At 35.9% G+C, this 18270-nt stretch overlaps 2 protein-coding genes across 2 annotated transcripts; one reads left to right on the forward strand and one right to left on the reverse strand.

Annotated features, from left to right (window-relative positions):
- The first annotated feature begins 932 nt into the window (after positions 1–932).
- LOC127636026 (sorting nexin-24-like) lies at positions 933–8831 on the forward strand. The gene is made up of 7 exons (XM_052116386.1): positions 933–1145; positions 2490–2573; positions 5115–5219; positions 5331–5425; positions 5568–5597; positions 6572–6636; positions 7748–8831. The coding sequence occupies exons 1-7, from the start codon at positions 1077–1079 to the stop codon at positions 7816–7818; spliced, it is 519 nt and encodes a 172-aa protein (XP_051972346.1). The 5' UTR covers positions 933–1076; the 3' UTR covers positions 7819–8831.
- A 182-nt stretch (positions 8832–9013) lies between these two features.
- On the reverse strand, positions 9014–17894 carry ggcx (gamma-glutamyl carboxylase). Its single transcript, XM_052116375.1, has 15 exons — positions 17685–17894; positions 16525–16731; positions 15924–16082; positions 15667–15832; positions 14540–14618; positions 14314–14420; positions 14039–14202; positions 13451–13752; positions 12719–12850; positions 12092–12243; positions 11830–11999; positions 11589–11719; positions 11319–11466; positions 10734–10938; positions 9014–10230 (listed from the first exon to the last, which is right to left on the reverse strand). The coding sequence occupies exons 1-15, from the start codon at positions 17713–17715 to the stop codon at positions 10071–10073; spliced, it is 2313 nt and encodes a 770-aa protein (XP_051972335.1). The 5' UTR covers positions 17716–17894; the 3' UTR covers positions 9014–10070.
- Positions 17895–18270: the final 376 nt, after the last annotated feature.

Here is an 18270-nt window from a genome sequence, read left to right on the forward strand (position 1 = left end):
GACTTCAGTGTTTCAATCAGTGTCTTCAGCAGTTATATGATAGGTGTGGAGTATTTATTTTATATTTACCTCTTTCACTTCCACATTTTTTATTTTTTTGCTGATTAGTATTCATCATCAGCCGTGACTATAAATCTCCTGTTTCACTTCCACATTTATTTATTTTTTGATGATTAGTATTCGTCATCCAATCACCACCTATTGGGCAAGGAGGCGAATTTATAGTAAAAAAAGGGACTTAAAACTGTGTTGTATGGAATACTTTTATGCTGCCTTAAAGTGCTTTCTGGAGCTTCAGAGTTTTGTTCACCATTCACTTGAACACACTTCACTTACCCACAGAACTGAGAAATTCTTCTAAAAATCTTAATTTGTGTTCAGCAGAAGAATGAAAGTATTAGATGATGACATAAGGGTTAGTAAATGATGAGAACATTTTAATTTTTGGGTGAGCTATCCCTTTAACCTTTATAAAATGTTTGTCCATCTAAGGGTTTATCTATTTTGTAGAGACATTTTAAAACTGTATTCTTTTTTCTAGCCATAAACATAAATATTATATAAACATATTATTTAAATCATTGGTTAAAGGTTCTAATATAAAATATGCCAGTGTATAATGGTTGCTGTATCCTAAAGTCAATGATCACTCAAGTAGGGGCCCACATTGATTTCCCACCAAATGTTTGCTTTTAATTAATATATTCCCCTTAAAATTAAGATATTATTTCTAACAATAACTTTGCTAACAAGGTTGAATAGTGAAGCTTTTCATTGAGAAAATGGAATTAGAGTATCCCAATTAGATATGACCTGAAACAGTGCATACAGGATTACAAAACACTTCTTTATACATATCTCCTAAAGAGGGCTGCATTATGCTAAAAGCGCCAATAGGTGGCAGCATTGCATTTTTAGACCAATGTATCTTCTGCGGGCGATGAAGAAGTGCACTGAATATTTTCAATTTTTCTAATGTCAGACCCCCAGTCAACTTAACAATCGGTGACATATCATTAAGAACCCACTCAACAGTATCTACCGTTATCTGACACGGTAAACGATCGTGTCAGATCATGCATCCCATAGAAGTGGCAATCCCGTCTTTTCGATCGGAGGGCAGTAACGTGGAGAAGGGCTACACGGTGAGTTACACTGATCCGTTTTTAAAGGTCGAAAACACGCTTTCATTAAAGTAACACTACAAACATTGAACTTGACTTGCTGTATCCATGTGGATCATTGTCGATTCGATAATTTTTCTGCGTCTCAAAACCTAGTGAGATGCCGGCTTACTTTTATAGGCATTCAATGTCGTTTCTTCAACAGGAGCTCTTTAAGCCCTGTTAACACATTTGTCACACTTACTTGTTGGTTTAATTTGAACAATGCCTAATAATGTCCAACAGTGTATGTACATGTACCAAAGGAGATTTATGTCATTTATTTATTTTCTTTCTAAAAGTCATGAACATTTGCACCACAACTCAAATACATTTTGTTTAAAGGAATATTTCGAGTTCAATACACGTTGAGCTCAATCTTCAGCATTTGTGGCATAATGTTGAGTACCCCAAAAAGGACAAATCTTGGTTACGGTGTGGCACCTACAATGGAAGTCAATGGGACCAATATGTAAACGTTAAAATACTTGCTATTTCAAAAGTGTAGCCACAAGATGTAAACATTAAATGTGTTAACATGATTTTCCTGTGCTAAAAGTCCTTACTAACCGTTTCTGTACAAAGTTAGGCCTATTTCCAATTTTACAACCTTGTTGACCTGATGACATAACACTGTAAACCCTGCAATCCAATAAAACGATAGTTTAAACAACTTTACAGCTCAAATCCCACATGATTTTTTATATATAATTAATGTAAGTGCTTTCATAAAATTATAAGCTTTACATTTCTATCTTTAAACCTACAAAAGTTGGCCCCATTACACTTCCTTTATAAGTGCCTCACTGTAACCTCGATTTTTGCTTTTTTTTTTTATGAAAAGGAGGGATGTGTAATGTACATTTTTGTGATAATCAACATTATGCCACAAATAGTGTCGATTGAGCTAAACTTGAACCCTTTAATAAAATGCTGTGATGGAAATAAAGTTTTAAATTTTTTTAAAACGTATTATATTGAAAGTCTGGGTCTAGGACAGGCTAAAAAAAATTACAATCTTTAACTAAAAAGTACCAAAAATAAAAGAAGGCTTGGTAAACAGTTTCCAAGTCAGTTTTAATATGAGCTTCATAGAACAAAATAAAACATGAAATCTGTAAATCAACCCCTGGGACATGAAATTGACCTAGCGCACTAGGTTTTAAGACCACTCGTATTTATGGTGAATTTATCTTGAAATTTGATCTATTGCCAGATCATTGTCACTGACCATGACTGTAATTTTTTTCAGCACACTATGTATATCAATATTAGATTTTCTTTAGACCAAAACCTTTAAATGGAAACACATTTTTTCCCCACCAGGTTTTCAAGATCGAGGTGCTGATGTGTGGTAGACAGCATACTGTTGAAAAACGATACAGTGAATTTCATGCTCTACATAAAATGGTGAGCTTGGATTTAACTAAGACCTTCTTTACCACTCTGCAATCAAATACTTGACAGATAGTAAAACATGGACCACAGACTGAGAATACTAGATGGTAGAATTAATTCATTTGAAGGCTGTTAAAGTCAGGGAGATTATCAATTAAATGCAAAAACTATGATGTATGATTACTTAGTAGTAGTATGCAGTAAGTATTTTTATAATCTTAAAAAGTGCAAGGACATAAATCCATATTTAAGATTTCTGGAAAGGGCAGTGGTCATCCAAAATGTCAAAAATGACCATTGTTCATATGATTAATTCATATGGTCAATATTACATAATGATTAATAATTGCGAAAACAGCAGTGTTACGTAAGTACAATTTTGGAGTTCCTTTTTAAAATCTGATTCTGCAAGCATCAGCACAGTTTCCATAGCTGGTATCTGACAGCTTTACCATCACCAGAGTTTCTTCATTTTGTAATGAGTGTACACTTTTTATTTATGTGGTCATGGGTCAGAAGGAATCATTTTGTTGGCTTTTATGTATTGTGTGGTCCTGCAGTACATCAAGACTTTTTTAGTATGTAGGTTTTTGCTATTTCACAATTTTCTGATTTCACAATTTTTATAGAGCCCCTTAGTTGACTGGGTGGGAATTTGTTTTTAATGAAATAGTTTTGCTTGCCCTTGCAATAGTTTGCATTCCCTCTCAATAAGTTTACTATGGTTTTACTACAGTAACCATGATATTCATAGTGGAACTATAGTAATAATATAGGAAAACAAAAACAATGGTAATGAAAATCATAATTTTGAGGTTATGGTTTTAGTACAAATACCATAGTGTAACCATACCTGGAATTTTAAAGTGCAGTTTTCCAGTCATGGAAAATTCGAAAAAATTCCTAATTGTCCTGGGAAATAATTATTTGTCCTGGAAAATATTTTAGTGAATGAATCCGTCACAGACATTCTCTGCTCATCTGCTTCGCTCTGACAAAATAGTTTAAGTATTGAAATAGTATGAAATAAGATTTTTTTTTCATTCCAACATTGCTGTTGTGTTAACCAGAAAAACATTTGAGTTATAAACTTTAGACAACGATGGTGGTCGGACGACCCTGGGTTGTAGCGTTGCGATTCGGCCTTAATACCTCCAGGATATGCATTTGCATTTGCATTTATGCATTTGGCAGACGCTTTTATCCAAAGCAACTTACAATTATTACAGGGACAATCCCCCCGGAACAACCTGGAGTTAAGTGCCTTGCTCAAGGACACAATGGTGGTGGCTGTGGGGTTAGAACCTGTGACCTTCTGATTAACAGCCCTGTGCTTTAGCCACTACACCACCACCACTCCGATATGGATGAATTTTCAATTATTTAACAATCGGAGTCAGTTTATACAGCGGTTATCATGTAGTATGCATTAAATGCAGACAGAATCACAAAATCTAGTCATAAAAATGGCATTAGCTGTAAAACAAAGTAATTATGGCATATTTAGACGGAAATTAATGTTTGAAGGCACAGTTAATCAAATTAAAATTTGATTAACTTTTTAATGGATTAAAATGTCCTAGTGTTATAATTAATCAGCAAAAGTAAGTGATATAATTAAATATATAATCTGCAAGTGATACATGCTTCAAATTGAATGTGTGAAGCTGCTCATACACCGAAAACACCTCATCATGAACATCACTAGGCTCTTGTGTGTGTGAGATGACAGAAAGTAAAACACTCTGAAGTGTGCAGCACATACAGACTGTTTAAACGGATTAATAATCACACTGGAACATATCTGGAGGTGAAAAACTACCATCAAAAAACACACAGAAACGCTCAAATAAAAGCTCGATTTAAATGGACGCATGTATTTTTGCTTAAATACTTCACTTGGAAGTGACCCATTTCCTGGAAATGTCCTGGAAAATTGTGCCCTGAAAAGAATGGGAACCCTGTATTTGTACTAAACTCATAGTAACCACAAGATTAACCATGGTTAATCTATAGTAAAACCATGGTTACTTTAAGGATACAGTCCCACCAAAAAAACATGGTCACTTTTCATATTTACAACTATATTACTACAGTAAAACCATGGTTTCCACCAAAAAACTATAGTTACTATTGTCTACAATATTACTGTCATGATATAACTACCATGGTTTTACTATTTTAACCATAGTCAAACTATTGTTTTTGTATTGTTAAACCATAAGCACAAAATAATATTTTATTACCATAGGTTTCCTGTTTTATTACTATGGATTCACAATTAAATATAATTGTGAAATATGGTTACTATAGTAAAACTATGGTAAATGTATTGCGAGGGAACGCAAAACTATTGTGAGGGAATAAAAAAAACTCCTATCCTGTCCTCTAAGGGCCTCAGTAAAATACTGAAATTCCACTTTAAATGATGAGAGAATTTTAATTTTTGTTTGAACTATCCCTTTAACACTCCAAACAGAGAGACTACCTACTCAGAGACATCCTCTGGCCAAGTAACATGTTGAAACATGCTTTTTTTTTTTTTTTTTACAGCTTAAAAAGATTATTAAAACTGCTGAAATCCCTTCAAAACATGTGAGGAACTGGGTGCCTAAGGTTCTTGAGCAGAGAAGACAGGGACTCGAACTCTATCTTCAGGTATTGATCCTTCTAGCCCAACATACGCTGAACAGTTGAAATCACTTCGTAGAAAACAGGCCATTTTCAGGACTCTGGAATAACATTTGATTTTTTTTGTGTGTGGTATAGGCTATAATCATGGAAAATGAGGTTCTTCCAAAGATATTCTTGGATTTCCTCAATATCCGCCATTTCCCGACATTGCCAAAAACAGAGAGTTGCGGGTAAGGTTTTATAGTGTGCAATTGTGTCTTAACGAAAAGGCTTTAGAAAGCAGCCTTCTGTACAAACAAAGGATTTTAAATCTAGTCAACTAAAAAAAATAATTATGCATCATGTTAAAGTTATTGTCTTTTTCATGTTCAGATCATTTGAAACTGAATCAGAGGAATCAAGGTACAGTATATGGGTTATTTTTATTAAAATATTCAAGGCAGAGGCTATTTGCACTGTCTAAATGGCAATAAAAAGCATCTTCTTTGCACCAAGTGCAGATAGGTTTTGATGCTATTTGCACCCCTAAGTAATTAACCGTGTGTTTATTTAGAGTCCCACAGACCCCCTACACTCACTCCTTCATCTAAACTTAACCCTAACCTTACAAATATTAACAATAGTTTTACTAGAGTAGCCATAGTATCACCATGATATTTTGTAGTAAAATCACATGAACCACAAAATGAAACAGGCCATATTACAGTACTAACACCATGGTTAACTGGATTAAAACTATGGTTTCTGCCAAAAATCATGGTTACTACAATATTACTATAGTAAAATATGGTTCATTTTACCTGGATCAAACCTTTCTCTCTACTCCCTGACTGTCACACTGTGACCAAATCACTGCAAGGAAATTATCCTTTATAAACATTTTTATTTATGATTATAAGTAAGGAAATATTAAGGGTGGAGACAGGAAACAGGATGGGGAAAAGTGGGACTCGAACAAAAAAAAAGCACCTCCACACTGTCTGAATTATCACATTGACACTTGGGAGCGCAGATTGACTGAGTGCAAATAGCCGGGCTGTTTGGCAGCAGCTGCTTACACCTAGTGCAAATAGTCAGTCAGAATATTTAAACATGAAAGAGGCACAGAATATTTTTTCAAAATGTTTTTCAAACCTCAGATCATTGGCAGGTTTCTGTTTTCCATACAAACTATCTATTAAGAATAGCTTGTTGATCTGCTAAGAGCTCTTTTACAAAAACTTCATAAGAGAAGGTATTGCACTGGCCCTGGGAAACGACTCCTTCACCCATGTGACACATTTCACAGTCAGCTTTATATTTTGAAGCTTTCATCAAAAAGAGAGAACTAGTTTGAGTCATTCTGTTCTTTGACCTTTCCTCTCCAAACATTGCAGTAAACTGACACACCAGCCAGCGCTGCTCTTCCAGAGGGATCCATATCTGCTACCTACCACCAATGGTAAAACTCTATGGCCAAATCTCTGTCCTCCATTTTTAAGTCTGTGACATGCTGTTGATTATCGCAGGAAATTATTTTGACTGATCCCTCATTGTCAAAACAATAACAAGTTGTACAGTTAACAGTAACGCACTTACAATGGAAGTCTATGTGGCAAGGCGTTGTACCAAGATACACATTAAAATATGCATAATTTCAAATGTAGTCACAAGACTTAAAGGGATAGTTCACCCAAAAATGAAAATTCTCATCATTTACTCACCCTCATATCATCCCAGATGTGTATGACTTTCTTTCTTCTGCAGAACACAAATGAAGAATTTTAGAAGAATATTTCAGCTCTGTAGGCCCATACAATGCAGGTGAATTGTGACCAGAACTTTGAAGCTCCAAAAAGTAAATAAAAGCAGCATAAAAGTAATCCATACGACTCCAGTGGTTTAATCAATCAACCTTCAGATTTTTGATCACCATACACCTGCATTGTATGAACTACAGAGCTGAAATATTCTTCTAAAAAAAGAAAGTCATGCACATCTGGGATGGCATGAGGGTGAGTAAATGATCAGAGAATTTAAATTTTTGGGTGAACTACACCTTTAAACATTATGTATATTATCATGAGACTAGTGTAAAAATCACTTATTAACCTCATCTCTGCCAAATCCTGTTATGACATTAATGAAAAATCCACTCGTCGGTAACGCACATCAAGAAGTAAATCTGCTCCAGTATAGACTCCCATTGTAAGTAGCTTATGGTTTACAAGATATTTGTTTGTTTTTACAAACTATGGGAGGATTTGAAAATGTTTTCTGATGTGCTGTTGATAAAGCTTAACTTGTATTGAACCCAGAGCATTTCTTGAAGTAGGGTTGCAAACAATCCCGTATTAGCCGGAACGTTCGGTACATCTATTGTACCATATTTTAGCGGCGAGATGATCAAGGGGAACTTCTAAAGTCACTTTCATTGTCTAATCAGTGCACAGTTAATATGTGATTCATTATGATTAATTAATAAGCAGCATATCATATAATTTATCAGTTAAAAAAATAGTATTCAATTGACAGTCCTAATGGAAACGTTATTTTCCCTCAATTGTTTGCAGATACATTTTCAAACATGGTCATTGAAGGTGTGATCCGTGGAATATTCTATCCATACTTCCAGCCGAGGTAGATCTCAGCGCTACAGACAAACATCACCTCCGTTTCATGGACATAAAGGGATTCATATAAGCAACACTAAATCACGCATCACCAGTTTAACAGACTCACTCGTCCTAGCCTTAATATTGTATTTTGGTGTCTACACTCCATGGCATTTTTTGCCTAGTTTTATGGTTTTGTCAATATGCAGGGATTGATTTTTATTCCTTTTTAATCAAGTGTCTCATTTCATCTTAGATTGAAATGTAAGCCAAATACCTCGGCCTAAATTTGCACATCTGTAATAAAAAACAAAACAACATGTCGTAATTTGAAACTAGGTTTGCATGTATCATATTTGAGGTCAGTACTGAAGGATGTTTCGTCCACTGACTGTATATTACTCCAAATTATGTGACTTTTACAAATATATCTGTTAGGAATCATGAGCGCTTTAAACACATCTAGTGAAGAGCCTTGAACCTTCCCATTATGTTGCTGATGTATGTGATCCACTATGTATGTAATTTTCTTTATATTTTACAACTTTGTTTTGATGTGACAATTATTGATTACCAGCTTTGGTTTATCATGAAAAAAGGAACTAATGAGTGAACCAAACCAGTGTAAATGTCTATATGTTACTGCCCAAAACTGTGAAAAGAGTAATTGTAAAAGTTACCTAGCTCAATGCTATTATGGACCAAGGTATGCCTTTCCGACAGATTATTTTCTTTGAAAATGCAGTTTAGTCTTGGACTAACATTATTTAAATATATTTAGGCATTAACTGAAATGTGTACAATGCTAGCGATCATGTAAACACTAGCTTTTCAAAGCTTTAACACTAGTGCTTGAAAAAGTAGTGAAGGTAATGTCATTTGAGAGGTAATATGATTTACAACTTTAGTTAAGGTGGTCTTTTGTTAATCGTTTTGCTGACAGTGAAACTGACGCTGGATTTATAAGGTTATATATCCAGATACCATTTCAAGCAGATCTATTTTTAGTGTTTGTTTTCTTTAATATGTCTTAAATTTGTGTTTGGACTATGTGCCATTCCATTTCATGTGTTGTATGTTATGGAAACTTTAAATTGTTGTATCTTGCACTTTGACCTGTGTGAAAAGATCAATTCTTACGAATTATTATTTGAAAATTGACAGCAATAAAACGTCACATGTATTCATGAACTGAATATTGTACTTTTAAATGACACATGGCACCAATCTTGCCATTTTTTATTGAAAAATTGACAAATTTTGAACAGCAGACTTGCATTCTTATTCCTGCGATCATTATTTCCATATAAAATGCTGTAACAAGTTGTGTTTCTTCATGTTGCATAAAACATTTTAGGCCACCCATGCATTTAATAAGAACTCGGCATTTTGCATAATGAAACTTATGCATTAAAGACAATTCAGAACCCATTTTGTCAAGATTTGGCACAATTTACAGCCAAGAAATTGTTTTGCCAGTTAGTTACAACTGCATTTGATGTAAAGTATCAAATCTTATAATGAGACAATATATGGCAGAGTACCTGCAGCACAAACGTTCATTTTAAGTTAAAAGCTGTGATTTAAAGTTTCAACCTACCACCTCAAGCTTATTCTCAATAACACCGGTTTCATTTAGTGTCTTTCACAGATTTTGATTTAATACTAAAAACATTTTTTTTTTCTGAATCTACTTGCAAGACGATAAAATACAAATGTTGTTTGACAAGTAAATCTTAGTGTCATTGTTCATTTTTTTAGTTAAAGGAATAGTTTACCCAAAAATGGAAAAATCTGCAGAAAATATGCAGAAATGTGAATAAGATTTGAGAGCTACGACAAATAGGGGGGACTTTCTGTGACCATTACACAAACCTATCATATGGGTTCAGAGGTCTTGGAAAACAGAGCACATTAACTACTTTTATGAAACTTGTAATATGCCATTTTGTCATTTTTGGAGATTGGCAGCCATAGTATCGCAATATGGAAAAGAAAAATGTAAATATTCTGCCTGGCAACTTTTGTGTTTATCATAAGAAAGAAAGTCATCCACGTTTGGAATAAAATGAGGGTGAGGAAATGATGACCGAATTTAAATTTTTGGGTGAACTATTCCTTTAAGATAATGTGATGTGATTATTTTCACAATCATACTGTAAACTATATAACCTGACCTTATCACACACATTTATGGAATGTTCCAAAATGTATTGACATACTAAAGCCGTTGTTCATTTGCTGCGCTCAGTAACTGTCCAACTCTCACTGTGATGTTCTGTTACAGCTCTCCATGACCGACCTCATCTTTCAGACGCTCGTTCTGACTAGCCTCGGCCTCAGGCTCCTTCAGGTTGGCGTAGGCCACTTCTTGTGTCAGTTGCTCTAGCGGCGGCAAACCCACTGCCAAATTACGCAAAGCGATGGCAGTCATCAGGAACCTAAAGAGATGAAACACAACAACAGTATTCACCAGTACTGGTGCAATCATAGTAGACATTTAATATCTCAGACTACAAGTCTGATTATTTTGGGTCTCATTCACTAACCTATGATTTAGTGCTACATAAAAAAAAATATATATATATATATATATATATATAAATCTAAGATTTCGAGATAAAGTTGTAACATAAAAAATTGTCATGTTTTTAAGTCATGAGAATAAATTCATAAAATTGAGAGTTTAAATGCATAATATTGCATCAATAAAGTATAAATATTGAATTTGTTTTTATTATTTTATTTAAATTATTAATTAACAACTATTTTACTTAATTAAATGATATATTTAAAATAATTTGAATAAAAATAAAATTTGTATTATGATAAAAGGCATGATTTTTAACAGACAACACTTGTACACAATTATTAGTAAATTAGACCCTTTGGCTTGAGCTGAGATATTGACATTATTTTAAAGGGCTGCTTCAAGTTTACTTACCCTCGTCTAATGGAGTAGTATTTCTTTGAGGCAAATCTCTCGAACCTCTCGACCACAGAAGCTTCACGCCGCTTCTTCACCTCTTGCATTCGCTTCTGTCGTTTCAGGAAGAGTCGCACGACAGGGTCAATTACGCTGTCGTTTGTGTCCTGCACATCTAAGCCAGTGATCAGCGGCTGCAGCTCAGGAGGTAACGGCTCTGTCTCTAGAAAACGTGAACATGAGTGAAAGGAACTCCTCTTATACAGTGCAATGGACTTCAAACGGTATTCAGTCATTTTAAGTGAGATTCCAAACTGTACATGCTCAAAACTCTTTTTAAAAATGCTATCCACAGTAGAGAAAATAGCCTCAATAGTTGTTCTACTCAGCTAAAATAATACAGAGTACAAGTGACTTAGTATATTGAATTTCTTGCTACATACAGTATAAAGGGACATGTACATTAAAATATGATTAAGAACACAATTTATCACAAAACATTTGTTCCAAATAAATAACTTCAAAGGGCCTTAATTGTTTTTCTTTCAATCTGAAGATATGTATACAAGTTGCGCAATCAAAGCTCTCCCATGTAAAACCTACCTGTTCCGTTTCGTACTTTCTCCTGAAGTTCAAAAAGCTTGGTGAAGTTCTTCTGCAGTTCTGCCTCAGTAGTATTTACATAGATGTACATATAACACGACGGGCCTTCAGACACCGTGTACACCTTATGGTATGCACCAGCTGGAAGCTTTTTATAATACACAATAACGATATAGTCTCAATTGCATATATTAATAACTGTAATAATTACAATGTTTCAAAGTAGAATGAAACATCAAAGCTTCATAATGGAGAAAGGGAGAAATGTACCTGCATCTTCTCTCCTGGTTGTAAACTGTAGTTCTTCTTTTCGTCAACTATTTCAACTTTCACTTGACCCTCTAGAACCTGAACGCTGGTGTTCCCCAGATCCTCACTCACAAAATTTTCAAGATGAAGGCCTGTGAATGTCAACACAACATACACATTGTACATATAACATGCACAACTATAAATTGAGTGTAGCATCAGCTTGGGTAAATTAAGCAAAACTATGACTGCAGACACATACCTGGGAAGTCAGCGATGAAGACCACCTCAGTCTGGTTGTCTAAAGACCCCTCGATCTCCTCAAATTTATGCCTCCACGGCGAGAGGTCGACCAGTAGCGGCATGAGCCATGAATTGGGCTGGAATGGGGACCAGTCGGCTCTCACAATGTCAACACGTGGGTCAAATATTCTATAGGACAAAATTTATCAGAAATTACACTTCAGAAGTACATGGCATATTTAGATGTGGCACAGATGTATGCCAGTGTGAACGTTACTGACCTTTGTTGGAAGCGGTCATTTATGGACACCCAAATGTCAAAGTAGATCTCTGGGTCTGAGATATTGAAGCGGGGCAGATTTTGGCTAAGGCATGTAGCATACTGCTTCAACATGTCCCCATGATCTTTCCATCTCCGGCTCTGAGTAAAAACCTGCACAACAATGACATAACATAATAAGAAGGTATAAACATGCATAAAAGAGCACCATCAGTGTAGCCATATAACTGATTACTTCCAATTGGTATACCATTGAAATTGGTTAGGAATTTTTATTAACCCTTAAATTCTCTTTGGGGTTAAAAAATCCCAAACAGATTTTTTATGAAAAACATGAAAGATATTTTATAAATGTTTTGTAAGCGGAACTATCCAAAATCACTTTAAACTAAAGTACAGCCGATTGAAGAGATTGTAAGTCTATCCCTCACAGCCTCGTTGTCATTCCCATTAAAAAGATGCCGCTAGCTTGAATAAGGACTTTCATTTTGAGATACGAGTCAAAAGTATTTTCTGTGGTAAATGACAATATTCCACAGATGCTGTAGATTAACCTGGTGTTGAACCTGGAAAATTCCTTTAAAATTCACTCCTATGTCTCAAGTCAGGCAAAAGCTGGATGACTCACTCCAGGGTTCAGGTATCCAAGCTCTCCAGTCAAGGTGTCTCTGTAGGTGATCTTCACATGCTGATGTGAGCGAGAGTGAACCATCATGTCCCATGAGTAGCCATACAGTCCATTTGTCCAGTTATTATAGCCCTGTATTCCAAAGAGAGATAAGACTCAAATGGATTTGAGTTTAACCATTCACTTTTTTGAAGTCAAGATCTTTCCTAATAGCTGTTACATATGCTAAACACAAATAGTTTTATATTTCTAATGTGAGTGGTGCTTGCCTGTGCAAACCTGATGTCACTTTGCTAAGGTTTAGTAGGTGGTTGCTAGGGCATTGCTATGCAGTTGCTAAGGTGTCCTGAGTGGTTTGTAACATGTTGCTATGTGGTTGCTAAGGTGTTCTGGGTGCAACAGCACATCTCTCCTCAACCGGCTGCACAATTTCCAGTATTATTGAAGTCTGTAGCATACATTTTTTATGACAAGTTATATTACTAATTTATAGTTCCTTAAAATTAGACGTGACTGGCAACACATATTCAACATGACTCAAGTCTCCGCCCCAGAAAGGTTACAAATACTCAACTAAAGGAATGTGCTAATATTGACATCTGTGTTTACAAGGATTGTGAAAGCACTGTAGTCTCTGAATGAGAGAATGTTCTGGATCAAACTGCACTTAAACAAGGCATCAGATTGGAACACAAAGAAATACAAACACTCTTTAACACAGTTTAAAATCACCTGTGTGATGAAGTGAGAGTAAGGCAAGAAGAGCTGCTCTGCGATGTACAGGATGGTGAAGATGGCTCCGAGTTTGTGTTTAAAGCTTGGTGTTGAGGTTTTGGGAGCAGCATTTCCCTCATCTTGTTCTCCAGACCCACTGGGTAGATTAGGGTACACGCACGAGGAGCTGGGGCTTGGGGGAGGAGAGATGAGGGGCAGCACAGGCCGGAAGAACTCTGGGAAACGTCCAAAAAAGCGCCTGGGCCAGTCAGGGTAGCAGAAGATAGGGCTTGTGGCCAACATGGTGTAGGAAAACATTCCTGTGTATACAAATGAGCAATAAAAGCTTCATCTTTTGAATCAAATATTATTGCTCAGATTTCATGTAAATCAAGTAAGAATTTAAGAAAAAATCTGTCATCATTTGCTCACTGTCATGCCGTTTCAAACCTAACAGACTTTCTTTCTTCCGTGGAATACAAAAGAAGATGTTTTGAAGAGCAGCATGAATACTCTTCAAAATTTCTCCTTTTGAGGCTTGGGACGAGTAAATGATGGCATAATTTTTCTTTTTGGGTTTAACTATTCCTTTAAAACATTTTTTACCTATGCTAAAGAGCTGGGAATTCATGCAGTGGAAATAGCTGACAAAGAACATGGTGACAGGCCGAGTGGCATCAAAGAACAGCAGATACCCAGCTGTGAGGTCCAAAATTAGACCCCCTCCGTGGATCACCATCAGACTGACCAATTCAACAGGCAAGATCAGTCTGAAACAGTGAAGGAGAGAAAAAAAATCTATTATATAAATTTTTCCACATATTAACAGCAATGGTAGAACAAAAATGTGCCATGCTGTTGTTAGAGATGAATATACTCACTTGAAAGGGTCAAATAACCAATGGTGCGCCAAGTATTTCATCGAGTAGCCCTCCACCCAATCAGCATCAAGTTTCTTGACCCCAGCGATAAAGTACACTATGAAAATCTGTCATAGACAATATACAATCAGTGCGACTCATTATATGCAACATATTGACATTATTTTTATCTATGTCGATCGTGCCAAACAACACATTGTTTATATTTAAGGTTAAATGAGCTAACTTGAGATCTGAGCACAGTGTAGTTCCACAGCGGTACATGAATGTTCCTCTTCTTGGGGGTCCGGAGTCCATCTAAGGACCTACATTGAAACACACATTTAAGAACATATTGAAATATGTTTCTTTATATAAGAGGTCGACTGATAGTGGATTTTGCCTATACAGATATCTAAGGTGGTGGGAAAAGCCAATAAACGATTAAAGGGATAGTTCACCCCAAAATTTTAATTCACTTATCATTTACTGACCCTCATGCCATCCCTGATGTTTATGACTTTCTGTATTCTGCAGAACACAAATGAAGATTTTTAGAAGAATATTTCAGCTCTGTACTGTAGGTCCCTGCACTGCAAGTGAATGGTGATCAGAACTTTGTAGCTTCAAAAATGTAAAGGAAACATTGAAGTAATGCTTACATCACCAGTGTTTAATTCATGTCTTCTGAAGCGATATATAATAGGTGTGGGTGAAAAACAGAACAATATTTAAATCCTTTTTTCTCTAAATCTCCATTTTAACTTTCACTTTCAGATGTGAAAGGGAAACTAAACAGGCACTGAAAAACTGAATAGGTCAAAAAAAAGGACTTACATTTTGATTTCTCAGCCACACCTATTATATCGCTTCTGAAGAGATGGATTAAACCCCTGGAGTTTTATGGATTACTTCTAAGTTTCCTTTATGTGATTTTTGGAGCTACAAATGTCTGATCACAATTGACTTGCATTGTATGGACCTACAGAGCTGAGAAATTCTTCTAAAATATGTTGTTTGTGTTCAGCAGAAGGAAGAAAGTCATACACATCTGGGATGGCATGAGGGTGAGTAAATGACTAGAGACTTTTAATTTTGGGGTTAACTATTAACCATTAATAGGCCGATAGTTTTTAAAAATGTATTTAAATCTTGTACTTTTGTTACTATGACAGGCACAGACAAAGAGTCCTAAATGAATAAAATACCAGATGCAGTTTATTGTTCAACCAAAATCTCCAAAATAACCATACAAAATTAAGATTAAGAAAATTAAGCCCGAAACAAACCTGGGACTCTTATTTTGAGTGGGTCCTCGTTATCCTGTTATCATGTTTAAAGTACATAGTAAATATACTGTATCAAATATCTTACCAGTATCTGTTGGCATCCATGAGTGTGAGCTGGAAGCCAATGAGTCCATACAGATAAGAATGGTTGTTCCAGGCCGTTTTGTCCAGGAAGAAAACGTACCAGTAAGTGGATATAAACATCAGACAGGCAAGGCGGTAAAAACAGCCGAGCATGATACCAACAGCGCCTTAAAAACACAAACAAACGTGGATCATCGGTCTTGTGCATTTAATATGTCAGAGAATTTGTGGTCACTATACAGATTAACACTGACTTACTAAGGAACATCACAAAGTAAACAAAGAACATCCAGTCCATGGGAAGAGGCTTGAGGAAGTTGAAAAGGGGAAATCGGCACACGGGTGCCCCATCTAAATACTTGTAGTCCAGGTGACTGAGGCCTCTTTCCTGGGTTATATCAAGTGCCATCAACATTCCTGTAAAAATACAGGGCACATTAACATGCAAAGCACAATCAAATGCCCAGTTTACGGCATCATGAAGATGTTCTAAGTTCTATAAGTATAGGCCTGGTACATGTACATTTATAGGCTTTTCCAATTTTTTGGATCAGATGGTCATTTTATTTTAAAGCACTACATAACCAACCGGTTTAAACCCTTGTTTTAGAGCAAATGTTCATTGGCAAATGCAGCTGCCTAGGACACATGAGGACAGATAAAGTTTACATAACAAATGCAATGTGATCACATGCATTTTCAACTAATTCTGAATGTGGTTTGAGTTATCCAATTGGGATCGGATCACTCAAAATAGATATTAATACAGGGTGAAATCAGTGCCAAAACATAATCAGAGTAATGATGGAGGCATTACGTCACATAATTTCATATATGCCATGCATAAATGAGAACTCACCAAATAAGAAACGGAAAATGCCTAGTGAGGCTGGGTCAGTGGGACGATTCAGGAGACACACCAGCCGATGCCATGAGGAGACGTCTTCCTTCTCAAAGCCAAATAGACGCTTCATCATGCTGGTTTGCTCTGATGGGGCAGGGGATGCCAGTTTGTTGTCCTTACTGGTCTTTTTCTTTTCTTTGGATGGTTCAGTGTATGGAGCACCTGTGGAAGTGAGGGTAAAACAAAGCATAGGAAAAGTACAAAATTAGATCTCTTTAATATCTCTTAGACAGAAAACGGAGAGCATATAGAGACTTCAGCTGAAGCCTCCTGCTTCTCAGATTTCTCTCCTGGGAATTTTTTTTTCAGAGTGGTCTCAACAATGTGCTCAGATATACAAAGATACCAGTTTGCACTCAAAAGATTTCAATATGAACTCAAATATTTCTCATCAAATTCTACCTAGACCATTGAACTATGATATTCACATTATCCCTTTAAGAGTATAGAGCTCTGAAATTAGTTCCCCCAAAAAACTAAAAATTATCATCATTTGAGAGAACTAGATTAAACCGCTGGAGTCATATGGATTCCTTTTATGCTGCCTGTATGTGCTTTTTGGAGCTTCAAAGATCTGGTCACCATTCACTTGCATTGTATGGACCTGCAGAGTTGAAATATTCTTCCAAAAAAAATTGTGTTCTGCAGAAGAAACTCATACACATCTGGGATTACATGAGGGTGAGTAAATAATGAGAGAATTTTCATTTTGAGGTGAACTGTCCCTGTAATGAATGTCAACATTTGTCTTAATTGTTTCTGTTATCAGGAGAAAACATATAATTTTGTAAGAGCAATATCCTATCATTTTCCCCTGGGAATTAATTAAGTTCCTTTTTATGCATTTGTCTTGGCCAACCTCAGAGCTCGACGTAAAAGAATACGTGCATAATTTATACATTAGTTAACTACAGTTTTACAATTAGGCAACTGTATCTACTTCCCTTGTTTACCTATTAGAACTAAAGGAATCAAATCACATCCACATCTTCACTATACTTGTACTTAAAAACTATTTATACACGATAATGTCAACTTTAAATAATTACATGCATACAACAGCTAGTACACAACCCTATTTATGCCAACTCCTACTGTACAATTTCATTATTTACCTGCTGTTGCTTCACTCGCCCCAGGCTCCATGCTTCCAGGTTATGAAACCAGTCTGCAGTAAACGTTACAAAAGATTTGTCAGTTCTAAACAGACCGAAATAATTTCACATCCACACATAGGTTGACTTAAACACTCATCAATGCTCAGACTAGGGTACGTGTCAAACCTAGGCGCAGCACCCTGAAAGGTTGAATAACCGCAGAGACGAGAGGCAGAGGACGTGACAGATATCTAGACGCTCATTGGCTGGTTTCTTCTGGAGCCCCTCCTATCAGAGGCGAGCTGGAAAAAAAGCAGCGCCTCTAGTGGTCACATTTCATGCCACAGTGTTGGTGAGTTGATTTGATTTTGGGTCCCAACATTTTTCATTCCCGTTTTAGAATGAATACAAATATCTCACACACGACAGCATAATACCAGGGTCATTCTTCCTATGCAATATTTTCCATGTATCCATTGTATGTCTTAATATAGCCTATTGGATAAAGTAGGCATATTAACCTGAATTTATATAGATGAAAAATCATTAGTTAGCCTTCTGAACATGGAATGAATTTGAATTTTTTTGTACTAATTTGCCATGA

Source organism: Xyrauchen texanus, chromosome 43 (assembly GCF_025860055.1).
Source record: "Xyrauchen texanus isolate HMW12.3.18 chromosome 43, RBS_HiC_50CHRs, whole genome shotgun sequence".
Taxonomy (NCBI): Eukaryota; Metazoa; Chordata; class Actinopteri; order Cypriniformes; family Catostomidae; genus Xyrauchen; species Xyrauchen texanus.

Bases quoted from the DNA above. Each gene is read 5' to 3' on its own strand.
- LOC127636026 (XM_052116386.1), top strand. From the start codon at position 1,077: ATGCATCCCATAGAAGTGGCAATCCCGTCTTTTCGATCGGAGGGCAGT. The intron at 2,574-5,114 runs GTGAGCTTGGAT...TTTTTTTTACAG, and splicing joins TTCATGCTCTACATAAAATG to CTTAAAAAGATTATTAAAAC. The intron at 5,426-5,567 runs GTAAGGTTTTAT...TTTCATGTTCAG, and splicing joins CCAAAAACAGAGAGTTGCGG to ATCATTTGAAACTGAATCAG.
- ggcx (XM_052116375.1), bottom strand. From the start codon at position 17,715: ATGGAGCCTGGGGCGAGTGAAGCAACAGCAG. The intron at 15,833-15,923 runs GTAAGTCAGTGT...TGTGTTTTTAAG, and splicing joins TTACTTTGTGATGTTCCTTA to GCGCTGTTGGTATCATGCTC. The intron at 10,231-10,733 runs GTAAGTAAACTT...TCATCTCTTTAG, and splicing joins TACTACTCCATTAGACGAGG to GTTCCTGATGACTGCCATCG.